Source organism: Mercenaria mercenaria, chromosome 14 (genome assembly GCF_021730395.1).
Source record: "Mercenaria mercenaria strain notata chromosome 14, MADL_Memer_1, whole genome shotgun sequence".
Lineage (NCBI taxonomy): Eukaryota > Metazoa > Mollusca > Bivalvia > Venerida > Veneridae > Mercenaria > Mercenaria mercenaria.
The window spans coordinates 3,668,228-3,681,800 of NC_069374.1; the positions used below are offsets into that span (position 1 = coordinate 3,668,228).

The 13,573-nt window shown below is 34.3% G+C and overlaps 1 protein-coding gene across 1 annotated transcript; it reads left to right on the forward strand.

Moving 5' to 3' along the window:
• The first annotated feature begins 5,278 nt into the window (after positions 1–5,278).
• LOC128546215 (uncharacterized) lies at positions 5,279–13,040 on the forward strand. Its single transcript, XM_053522848.1, has 4 exons — positions 5,279–5,850; positions 6,762–6,920; positions 8,693–8,771; positions 9,016–13,040. Exons 1-4 carry the CDS (start codon positions 5,728–5,730, stop codon positions 11,652–11,654), a joined length of 3,000 nt encoding a protein of 999 aa, XP_053378823.1. The 5' UTR covers positions 5,279–5,727; the 3' UTR covers positions 11,655–13,040.
• The last annotated feature ends 533 nt before the right edge of the window (positions 13,041–13,573 follow it).

Sequence of the window (13,573 nt, forward strand, 5' to 3'; positions counted from 1 at the left end):
CCTTAGGCGACTGCTCTTTTGGTGCAATAATCAATTCCCCGTTCTCAAATTGTATTCTTTGTTTAGAATCGGACTCAGATTTATTTTTAGGAAGAAGGTGATGTAATTCTATGTACTTGTTTGCCCATATTTTTTCTTTAATAGCCAAAGGAACATGTGCGGAAAGAATGTTTGAACTATAATTATAACATGTAGGATTTACAGCACCTGATTCTCCTTGTCCTGGCTGTGGTGGATTAACAACACCCGATTCTTGTTCTGACGTAGGTGGTGACGGCATGTTGTGATGTAGGTCTACAGCACCTGACCCCCCCCCTGCTCTGGCGGTGGAGATGTTTGCATGTTGGTTCTAGACCTCTTTGTTCGGACCATGTCTGCCAATTCCTGCGTCTTTGCACGTTTCGGTGGCATTTCGTTATACGGCAGTAACATGTAAATGAAATTATCGAAATATAACTTCAAAGACTAATAGACATAATTTATGCAAAGAAACGTTCAGATGAGAAATTATGCGTTTCGAATAGCATTTATTTATATATTTATTTAGATCTAGATCTTTTTATTTATTTATTTATTTATTAGTATATCTATGTAATGTCACCCATGACTTAGATTCATCATAATTCTGAATAGCGCGAGGATAGATCTACCACGTGGCGGACGTATGGAAATATTTAAACTTGTAGTAAAACTGATTTAAAATAAATTTTTAAACCTCCATGTCAAGACAGCAGCGATTATTAGGTGTCTTATATATAATAAAATTAAAATTATATTTAAATTATTATTTTATTAAGGAAAATTAATTTTTTAAGGATAATCGTGAAATAATATGTCCTCTACCTTCTCTCTGAGTTCCACAAACGTAAAAGGCCCGAGAATGGAAAAGTTCCTGCTTATATAGTGCGCTAAAAATAGCTCGCAGACTCAAAGACAACTGACTTGCTAGTGGTACTAGAATTATACGGTATTATACAATATGTCTGCTAGTAGCTGACTATGTGGAAAATAAATGGGTTTAATCTCTAACGATTAAACTAGTTATTATTGATCAGTGATTTGACTTACATGCAATGACTACTGTAGGAATTAAAACTTCTTTTTTACTTTATATCTATCCGTTAAAATGTCCCGAAACGGTGGTCAGCAAAGATAAGATTGCTCGTTGGCGTACCAACTTAAATAGAGTTTGCACGAAATTTAAGAAAGAAAGGAATTAAAGCGTGTGTAGTAAGTTCTTTCCTATTCGTTTTGTTACCCTAATAAACTAAATAGTGTCGAATGGATTTTGTTGCACGTCTTGCATTGTAACGGTAAATGCTGTCTAATATACAAGAATGTCATCAAATGCAATTTGGCATGTAGAACGTAAGCTAGATTTTTTCACATTTAAAAAGTGTGCCAAGTTTGGATAATGCCATTTCGGATAAAATCAAGCTGTTGAATATTTTACAGGCTAGCTTTTCCATTTCGTAACTAATGTTGACTGAACGTTTTTATTTTCTGATGAACATACATGTAAACTGTATAATTAAGTGGATGGGGTCAGTGGAAATATTTGTCTTTTCGATATCGAGTGGTTTCGAAATATATATGTTTTATAGACAAAGAATCCAGTTGTCCGTAATAATTTATTTATTCAATTTTCTAAAACTGATATGCGTTCTTGTTTAAATGTTTGCAACGGTACATGCCTCCTCATTTGAAAATGAAGCCTATGATGAAAATAGGAACAAACTTTTTACCCGCCCTTTACATTGATATGTTTTCAGTATAGAATCTACAAGATATTTTGTCTTAAATGTTTTATTCCACCAGCGAATATAAACTTATTCCGCCCATGGTTGACAGCATGAAAGACTAAATAGATAATCCAAGCCAAACGTTGAAGTAAAACGAAAAGGCTGGCCTCAATTCTTAAAGTAATAGATAGTCATGCAGGAGTTTACATTAAACTAAATAAGACAAAAGCACATATCAGGTCCCAAAGAGGTCATCAAGATACATTCATTAGATGTATAAAATTAGCATCTACAGGGTGTAAAGAAAGTTCGTTCTTATTGTGAAAAAAGTAAGCAAGAGTAGCACAAGGCATACATAGTGTTTCCTTCATGTAAAATCCCGATATATTAATATATATCTGAGAACAAACGTTTGTTTATTTGATATATTTTCATTGAAGGAAACACTTTTTTTCTAATAAACTTAGAGAAGTAGTCAATATCAGAAAAATAAATTTACTACTATTATTGATATACAATCAGTAGAGGAATCTTAAGCGTTTTTCAACTCGATTTCACATAATTTCATGGTCTAGTGGCGGCCCTCCTCCTGAGCTAATAACCCCACAACTTACACGTAAAACATATTTACTGGTAAGCTTCACATGTTGTCGTAGCTTTTGTGTGGTGGTGAAGTGGATCTACGTCTTTATGTAAAGAAGGCCGTAGTGCTATAACAATTGGTTATCTGTAAAACCAGTATTACTGAAATGTTGAAATTGTGAATGCATCAAACTATCATTTCTAAGTATTCATTGCGCACCCCCCACCCCTAAAAATGCATTATTCTCAAACATTTAAATATTATACAAGAAGAAAATGTGATGTGACTGTTAAGTGATAAACACATTCTTAAACGCCAGATATATATATATATATATATATATATATATATATATATATATATATATATATATATATATATATATATATATATATATATATATATTTGCATATGCCCCTTTTATACAACTAATTTTTGGCATATCTAGTTATTTCCGACTGGACAATTGTTGTAACTTGTGATATACTTGAAACATCTGGAGAATATTGAATACTTAATTATTAGATTACCTCAGTAAAATAAATAGTCCCATTGATCCCTAATGGCAGTTCAAGTTCAAATTTCATTATCAACCCACACGACACATTCCGGGGGAGATTCAAACCGTGCCATGTCATGATTCCAAATGCCTTCAGATCTTCTACAATTCTTTCTAGCTGCTAATCGAACTGAGGCCTCCAATATTCAAACGGTCGTCAAGAGTACACTGCAAACGCAAACCAATTAATAACTACTTATATACAGCTGAAGTTAAACGTAAATTTGTGCAAGAATAACAGAACGAAATCCAGAAAATAAAATCAGTAATGGCACGTATGGGCTTCACTACAAAAATACGATGGCCCGTGTGCATTTTTACGTAATTTTATTCGATTTCGAACTGCCCTTGGTTGTTACATGTAAGAGTTATATATCGCTTTATAATGTGCAGATTTTCAGTGTTGTTGTCATGATCACAAAACTGACCAATAGAATTAACGTTTTCAAATACGACGATCTTCTAATTCGTTCAACACAGCATAAAACATAACTTACCTTGTTCAAAGTCAGTTGTTTTTTATTTACAATTTAAAAATTATGCCGGAAATTCAAAATCGGACGCAAAATTAACATGAAAACAAAGGCACGGTATGGTAGTCTATCATAAGCATATATTCGTACTTACTTACAGTACGAGTCAATAACGTATAGAAATTTTTGTTTTCTGTAGTAATGGTACATGTGGCAGTCAGAAACCAAAATACTATCATTCTACCGTAATAACTGGGTTAACCTCTGATTAGTATAGTAGGACACGGTACGGAACCACGCCGGCTTTCCGCACCCGCCCCGGCGCCAGATCTGTATTTTTTTCATTTTGATATCCGTGTTTTAGATTTGTGTTTGTTCGATTCTGTAAATCACTTTTGAAAAAAAAACATTGTTTTTATTTGTGTTTTTTAAAATGTTTTAATAGATTCGGTAAAGCACTTTTGAACACAATTTATTTTGAAGAGGAGTATTTTGGTACAGTCAGTAGCGGAGGAACAGTGAACACCGAGATACGCCAGTGACTATGTAGCTTCCGGACTATATATACTATCTGTAATTATGAATAAGCAGGTTGGAGTTTTATGATTCATGGATTCATGTTTCATACGCAGTATGTTCTGACAGTTATTTACTAACATAAAAGCATTTTTGTGTGAACAAGTTTATGGAAATACACATGCAGAAGTATTGATTTTGAAAGCGGCATCTGCAGGAGTACAGTAACTGCAGGAATACTTCAAGGTTACTTGCAGTAATTTTAGGAAAATGATGCGTAGATAAGTGCTGCTACAGTTCACATTACGCCTAAAACACAAGTGGAATGTTTATCGTGCAAAACAATTATACAAAACGATTGCTTAATGGTAAATTTGAATGTGTTTAGAAAGATTATAAAACGTGATCCATATTGACTTGTGATAGGATGATCTAACAAAAAAGGCAATTGGAGATTCTTTGAAAGCATTGAGCACAGGAAACAGAACCAGAGGCACGGATAAAATTGCAAATATTCACTGTATGTAGTAGATAGGTTGACATTTGTCTTGTTTGTGCACGCGTACGTGTTTGAAGTGTACTATACATTTTAATAAGCAACTGATATGCCAGAATTTGAAATACTGCAATTTTATGAAAAATTAATTTGCTTCATAAAATGATAGGCTGCATCTGCATTGTGAAGATACGTGTGAAAAATTAATATTGCTTATGTATTAATTGTTAAATAATTTTTGAAACGTTAAATTATTTTGAAGAAAGTGTATTAAAGTTATATCGGAGAAGTATATTCTGTAAAAAATACCTGATTTTCTTTTTACGCTCACTTGAAACAAATGTTCAGGGTCGAGTTAGAGGTATAGGCTGCTCCCTTGTGATATAATTTCATAATTCTTTCCGCTCTGAACAACTGTTTTAGAATATTTATTATTTCTTACGTAAACAGAAAAGTAAAGACCATTGCAGAATGAAAATTAAAAAACATAAAGAATGAAGGTTCTTAATTAATACGTAGACGTATTAAATTTCGAATCTGATGATATATTCATATTAAATGTGTTAAGATTGGTCTCTTCCGCATTCGTTTCAGATCTAAATTATATCGTAAAATCGATGCGGAGTATGTAGACTTCCTTTTCTACATTGAGAGCAATAGCAAGGCACTTGTCACACCGGACATACATATATATCTACTAGACGACATGTCACCAATCTAAAAAAGTTAATTGGTTACTTTTGATCAACGTACTGTTCACGACTATTCTACGTTGTTAGTTTAATTCGGTGCGTGTGTTCATATCTTTTTCATATGTCTATGTATACAATAATGTAATTGTTTGAGTCATTGTAACATTTCTGTTTTTACTGTTTTCAGAACCTCAAAAAGGAAGACAACTGGCATTTCCACGTAATGATTGTAGAATGATAAAAATCGACAGCAATGTCGGATCTTAAAGCAAGCTTGCAGATAAAGGCTTTTCTAACTGGATCAAAGCAAATCTTGCGATATCTGTCACCAAAGCTGGTTTGGAAGATTCCGTATGTACCAAACTTCAAACTATTCACCGCGGTATTTTAAATGATATACGAACGGACGATCAGAAACACAACAACATCTTTTGTTATGGTTGCTCAACACAGTCTATAATTCGCTGCTCGAGAATACATCCATGCAATCGGGTGGGCAAGATATGTCCGTTCCATAAACAAACACAATATCGAAAATGTCGAAACGAAATTTGTGATAAAATCAGAGACACAATAGTACAAGCTCATATACATCAAACACCGTCATGGAAAAATACTCGGGCGGAGGCGTGGTGTAAATCTTATTGGGAGTATGCAAAATGCTTTATGCCCTCAGATGGATACTCTGACAAGAACTCATTTTCTGAAACAGACTTCAATGGAATCATTAATATAGTGATACATCATTCCGCATTTTGTGATGAGATCGACGGTAGTGTCTGTAAAAAAGTAAGTATATATAGATTTGCATAAACATCTACTCTAACAAATATGTAATTGTCTTTAATCAAGACTTTTACTTTTTACTTAATTACTTTCGATCATCTAACAAAGCAGCCACGTCCTTCAAATAAGGTAGTTCTGCACGTTTGATAAACCGAAAGTGATGGCGTAACGTCATTTATCCGGAAAACGTAGGATAAAGCCTGGATTCGGCGTACGATAATGAAAATCATTTTATGAATTTATTGAAATCTGTGAGTAAATGTATTACAATGGCACTGTGGCTTTATTTCTAAAGTCAAAATATGATATTAAAACATATAACATGTTAAAATAATCAAAGTAATGTCTTAAAATTAGCGTGAAATGTACGGTTCACTTTAATCATGGTCAAATATCTCAAAAATAAGCACAAGGACCTATACGTTTTGTTTCATCAAATTATAGGCCATGTGTTTATTTACAACTGTGAGAAGTTTCATCAAAATCTACAGTGTAGAAAAATTTCTATTCGCGAAAATATTATGAAAGTTATGATTTTCCCATAGACTCCTATTATGAAATATTGCGTGAGGTCCAAGTTATTCTAATCAGTCTACCAAAAATTCAAGTACTAGAGCTTATCTTTTTTATTTGCTGAATTTTCTGTGTATATTCTGAAGTTTTGAAAAATCAGAGTTTTATCAAAATGTAGAAAAAACTTGGATCCAAACGTGCAGAACTACCTTAAATTGTTTTGCGTCTAGGCTGTTGAGAATTACGTTCAATCAAAACGAGTTTTAAAATTTATATTTATGTCGTGGAGTTTCCACTTTATGTATTTTGTAAATCTTTGTAGTGAAATGGCCAACACGATTTGAGAAATACAAAGTAAATTGCTTATGTTTTTAACACAACAGACCCATTCTTTTCTTCAGGCGCGAAGTATTGTGAATGGTATAAGACATAATTCAGACCTTTCAGTCGGTGACCAGCAGCTTGAAGACATAGTTACCCTGCTTAAGCAATTACTGTCATGTTGTGAAGAATTCAAGAACAGTTCTCAGGCAGCGCAAGCAATACTGAAACTAGAAAATGTACGTATCTTTAACCATATTTCGTAATGATTTCACTGACTACAATAATGAATTACGTTAAAGCTAAGCTCTGTGTGCCATTATCTTATTTCTACTATCTTGTATAACAAGCTGGATTTAGTGTGTGAGATTTGATTGCCACTAACGCGCTATCCACCCCTCCAGGTTACTGAATGACCGTTTGAATGCGTTATCCAACTTTAAGACTTGCCTTAGAGCGTGCTGTATTATATGTTGTATATCTACCTTTTCCCTCCATTAACACTGTTTAATCTGCAATAAAAGTTAATGTTATTAAGATGGTTGGTGTTTAAATTCTGTTAAATCTATTCACTACACTGTCGAAATAAGGGCAGCAGCTTTGCAATGTGTGTTCCTGGCTGTGACTGCTGTACTCACTGCTTCCAGAGATTATACTTTTACCTCAAGACATTTCGGTTCAGATTTTTACGGATGAGAACGTATTTTAATTATATAGGTTTACACAGAAGCAGAACTTTGCAAAGGATCATATTTCTTGGCGTTACTATGTTTAATGTGTCATCTAAATATAATTTGTGAACCCCCTTGATTGATTATCGTCAAACTTTGTCTCCATTTCTTCAACTGCTTCCGCCTGAATGATTTTAGGCGTTGCCAAAGCTAAAGATAACCTCTTAAACGAATCTTTGGCATGAATCGCTTAATGGATCATCACACTTGGCTCTGTAATATTCTTCTAACTTAATAGTACTCCCTAAGTCTTTTTAAATGGTTCCGCTTGACTGATTTTAGGAACTGCCAGAGCTGAAAGTAGGGAAAAAATACATTTAAACGACTTCTTTGCATGCACTTTTTGGTAGATTGCCACCAAACTTGGTCTATAGCATCTTTGTAAAATCCTGTCTTTATTCATTCAAATGGTTCATATTAAATGATTTTAGGAACAACAAGAAGTAAAAATAGAAAAACCATTTAAACGACTTAGTTTCATGAACCGCTAGATAGATCTTCACCGAATTTGGTCTGGGGCTTCCTTGTAAAATCCTTTCCTTTTTTATTCAAATGGTTTCTATTGAATGATTTTAGGAACTTCAAAAACTAAAATATGCAAAAAAAACAACAACAGTTAAACGACTAGGTTTCATGAACCGCTAGATGGATCATCACCAAAATTGGTGTGGAGCATCCTTGTGAGGTACCCTGAATTTTTTCCAAATGTCCCGCTTTACTTGTTAAATTAGGGAAAAAGAAATCATAACGATTTCTTCTCATGAACCGCTTGTTTGGTTTACACCAAACTTGGTCTGTAGCATCCTTGTGAAGTTCTCGCCAAAAATTATTCAAATGATTCATCTTGAGTGATCTAAGTGGCCATTTGATTTGAATACAGAACAAAATACCTGAAATGACTTTATATCATTATCAATTGATGTAGCATCACCAAACTTGGTTTGTATCATACTCCTGGGGTACTCTCAGGTTCCACACGACTGACTGTATAGACTATCAGAGCTATAAATAGAAAAAAAAACGTTTAATGGATCGTTAAAAAACCTGATCTGTAGCAGCCAGCTAGAGCTATAAATAGAAAAACCATTTATACTGAACATAGTTGTTGTTATCATGAGTTTCCGGTGATTTAATTAGGTCTACCATGGCCCTTTTGTTGCATACATGTTATGAAATATGCACTGATCGAAAAAATATCACTTTTAGGATTGCATAAAAATATTTACCTGATTGTAACAAGCCCTTCTTAAATGCCATTATTTTTATTTCTCCATGTTTAGTTGAAGGATGATACACTTTCTGTCACGGAGGGGGATGTAAAACAGTGTCTCCAAAATCAATATGATGATCTTGTAAAAGGTAATTATTCATACATGCATTGTATGTTCAATTATCATTACCTTTGAAAAATAAATGCTTTTATATGTAGCTTTTTTTCACAACATTTGATAAAATCTTGCTAATCAAAATGTTCAAAACCTTTTGTCTTACTTTTAGTTTTAGAATTATAGTTTCTTTTTATAAACTCTTTAAGTTTATCTTACTGAAAACGTATTTAGTAATGAAAAATGACATGAAAGTGTATTGTTTCGTAATGTTTCAGACTTTAAAGCTGACCTGATACAGTTTAATAAAGATCAACTTGGAACAACACCTATATCACCGGTATTAGAAGAGGTTGACAGCCCGCTTCTGGAACTATACGTACCGACGATAATTGCTAGGGTCCAGCCAGGCGTTACAGACCAGAGAACAACTCCTGTGGCAACGCTGAAGGACGTATTTTTCGGTCGCAAAGATCGTTATAGGGAAATTTATTTATGCGCCGACACAGGCCTAGGAAAGACAGTATATGGAAAACGACTTGCATTGATGTGGAGCCAAGCCAACGAACCGGATCAAAATGAATGTAACATCACCCTTGAGGAAATAGATGTAATGAAAAGTTTTGATTTTGTGTTTTTCATTTCCTTGAAAGAGTCTGATCAGATACATGTTGACGTTGATGACATGATTGAACATCAGATAATTAGGAATTTAGCACGAAAGTCAAGCTATAGGACAGAATTTATAGAAAAAGTCTTAACCAATGAGAACTGTTTGATTATCCTAGATGGTCTTGATGAATGGTCACATGCCAAAGAACATATCCCTCATAGAAAATCAAGACAAACTTGCACGTTCTTCACGACGACAAGGCCATGGAAATTTACCATCGCCAAGATCAAACAAAGTAAAATAGATCAACAACTTGAAATGAGAGGGATCGACACTGTCGGGAAACAGAAATTGTTGTCAATTGTAATGAAAAACTTAATGGGTAATGAAGTGGATTGTGAGTCAGTCACTCAATTAAAAGACTTTGAAACAGAAGTTAAAAAGAGGAAAATTGTGGAATTCGAGACCAGTCCAATGTTGTTACTCTATCTGATATGTCTTTGGCTCGACGAAAAGCCACTTGGCGACTCTCGCTGTAGTCTGTATAGTAATATTGTTGAAATGTTGCTACAAAAATTTGCAGCAAAGCAGCCAATATTACCAACATTTGCGGAAGGAAAAATTAGCATACCAGAATGTTTCAAAAGAAACGAACAATGTTGCAAATACTTCACATTCGTCGATGCTTTATCATATCTTGCTTTTATAACTCTGTTTAACCAACATATTGAAAATAAGTATGTATTTGCAGATACGATAGCAAAGAAAAACATGCCTGGGAAGTATATAGAATTTTGGTTAAAAACCGGTATCTTAACACAAATCAAAGGTCGGAAAAGACTCACGACACACGACATTAGGGTGTCGTTCATTCATAAAACCTTTCATGAGTTTTTCGCAGCTTTGCATCTTGCACTTAGCGAACCAGAAGATGTAACAGACGTTGTGGAAAAGGTGTGCCCAGACATGAACTCGGTTCTTCAAAATGCAAGTTTTCTAGAATTTCTCTGTGGTCTTAGTCCAGCTACTGGCAGTAGAATATTAAACAGTTTGGTCGCACGTCAAGCAACAGATAAATTCACACAAAGGCTTCGGAACAACACCTATGCTTTCCTTGACTACTGGGAAATCTGTGATTTAAAACAGGACTTCCAGGATATGATGGTAGCCTGTGTGAATGAATCTAAAGACAATAGTCATATTCCTAATTATCGTTTAGAAGATATATTTCTGAATTTTGACAGTGAACCAGAGAAGCGCTACGTTGACGCTTTGTGTGATTTGGTTGAACACAAAAATGTTAAATCAATCAAATTTGGTCGATCTCTTGTCCCTGGAGAAGTGCATGAATTATGCAAAATCCTGAATGTACAAGGCATGACATGTCTACAGAAACTTGATCTTTGGGGTCATCCAGACAAAAAAGATGTAGAGATTCTACTTGAGACATCCCCTAAAACGCTGAAGTGCCTTCTTCTTCACGGATGCGAAATGATAGGATATAGGGAATATGAAAAGCACATAGAGATATCAGAAGCAAGTTTCGATTCACTTCAGACTTTGGACATTCTCGACAGCATAGACGTGTACTGCATCAAACTCAAACATGATCTGATACGAAAACTATTCAAATGGTTAGAAGAGAGAAAATATATGAAACAAATTAAGATTGCTCGCGTAAAATGCTTGGACCATCTTAATTACCGGTGTAATTCCAGCGATCACATATTCGATCTGTCAGGACACGGTCATCTTGACATCGTTGGACTTGGAGACATGTGCGTTGCTGATGTCAAGGTCAACTCGTTAGCTTTACAGGAATTCTGGGCAGAATGTAGTGAGTCCATTGTCACATCCTTCTTGACCAGCTATGCTCCGTTGGCTGCGAACCTACACACATTTGTTGTCGAGTTCATTGATTCGACAGCAGTGGTGGAACACATTTTGGACACGTTGCCACATTTGGATAGTCTTTGTCATCTTCAGCTGAAAGGTATGGATCTGCAAGAAAGGGAACTGATATTGACAAATCAGCACACAGTTAGGCATATACGACTGATAGAAATGAAAATGGAAAGTAGAGCACTGAGAAACTTAATTGAAAAGTTAGAGACATATAGTAATTCTGTCACTGTAGAAATGGCGTCATGCATCGTACGACAAGATAAAGGCGATGAGAGTATCTGTTTTGAGAAGATAAGAGATAAGATTCTGTTGTCAGAAAAACATTTTACTGTAATTGCAAACTTGAGATGTTCTGGACATTTTAATGCTTTTGCATTTAGGACAGTTCGTGGTAAATAGAGTCTAGCTCTTTGCAACTAGATTTCATTGTAGTCATAAGGGAAGTAAATGACATTTTAAAGGGAATACAATAAATAAGTAGAATATTTGCAGTCATCGAGTAAAAACGTTTTTCTATGTCAAAATAGGTATCAAACTAGTCACAGAATCCTGCATTATCTTGACACGTGTCCTTCTTTCCGTCTTTTGGACTCGGTGTTACGTGTTCTAGTCCTTCGGGATTATGGAGTCTACTAATTGTATTCTGCTTAAAACAGGACATGAAGGTTGTAGCAAATTTCCTTTTTTATGAACAGATTCAATCAAACCGAGTCTGACATTATTTTGTGTGGTTGAGTTCTGTGCTTCCAAACGGTTTGCTTAGGTTTTGTTAATTTTCACAGCAGGAGTTTTTAAGTGCCATGCTACGTTTATAAGTAGTGTCTACATGCTCTGATACAATCAAAGCCAGTCTTCATATTTGGCTTAGTTGTAGTATCTGTGTCCAAAGAATCGTCTTAAAAGTTTGCTTTCTAAATGACAATTGAGAATAAATTGTGAAAACTTTATCACTAAAGACTCTGGTGTTTAGGGTACAAAATGTAGCAGACAACATTTAACATGATACAATTCTAATAATAAAATGATGTAAGTGCAATACCTGTTTTTGTTTAAATTCATATAATATTATGTTAAGAACATATAAAATATACGTATACATGTACAACAACGAATGTGTGATATGTACTTTTGTTAATATGAAATATATTGCTTACATTTTACGGAAGCGTTATATGTTTTCGGACGTGCATTTCGGCAAAATTCCTTAGTGTTTTTTGCGCATTTGTATATTTGTATCTTATTGTTTGTATCCTTTGATATCTCAATAAGCACTGATCATATATATTTGATTGTTCAGTAGAAACATCTCGTCGATGAAAGGGGTCCAATTCATTACTTAGCTCAAAATGGAGAGCGCAGATGTCGCGAGTTCGAGCCCTGAGCGAGGCGTTAGATCTCCTTGACGATTTGTTAAAAAACATTGTGCCTTAAATCATTCGTATCAGGAAGTTGGCAGTTACATGCAGAGAACAGTTTCTACCGGCACAGAATCCAGCAACACTGGTTCAACCAGAACCTTAAGATGATCATGATGTGTCCTTAAAATGGTTTGCCGTTAAATAAAATTCCCATGCCTTATGATTTCAAGTTTTGTCACTAAGTCTAATTCTTCCTTCCAACTCCTCTTTTGCGTTTCCATCTTATACATATTATTGCACTTATATTTACCAACTGAAATATTGTTGAAAAACGGCGATAAACCTAAAACAAACAAAAACAAAAGCATAATCCATCCACTTATTCAACAATTATTGAATTGATTAATGGTGTAAATAAACGTTTTGAATTATGATTGTTTTATGTTTTATAGTTTAGATATCACCAGCATGTACTTCTTACATTGATGATTAAACCACTTTTGCATGCTCACAGTATGAATTTGAAATAGCAGAAGCTAACCGTTGAAAACAAAAAACAAGAGAATGAAAAGATTGACACTGAATTCACATCAACATAATCCAGTTTAATATTTACCTTTTTGCATATTATTCAATGTTAGATTGTTTAGTAATGGAATTTATTAGTCTAGTCATTTTGCCAGACCGTTCATTTATTCTAATAATTTGATAGCTGCTGTGTGAAATGTTACTAAACTCCAACTAGGATTGAAAATGTACAAAACATATTTGAAATTCTATACGTAACTATCCAGAAGTATGGATTACAAAAAAAGAAAAATACTTCAATACTACCTGAAGTACGGTGGTATGTTTAGGACATATGTTATTTTTTTTTTAAGATTAAATTATCTCGTGCGCACGACATCTTATCTTGAGCGATCAACATCTTATCTCGTGCGTACGACATCTTATCTTGAG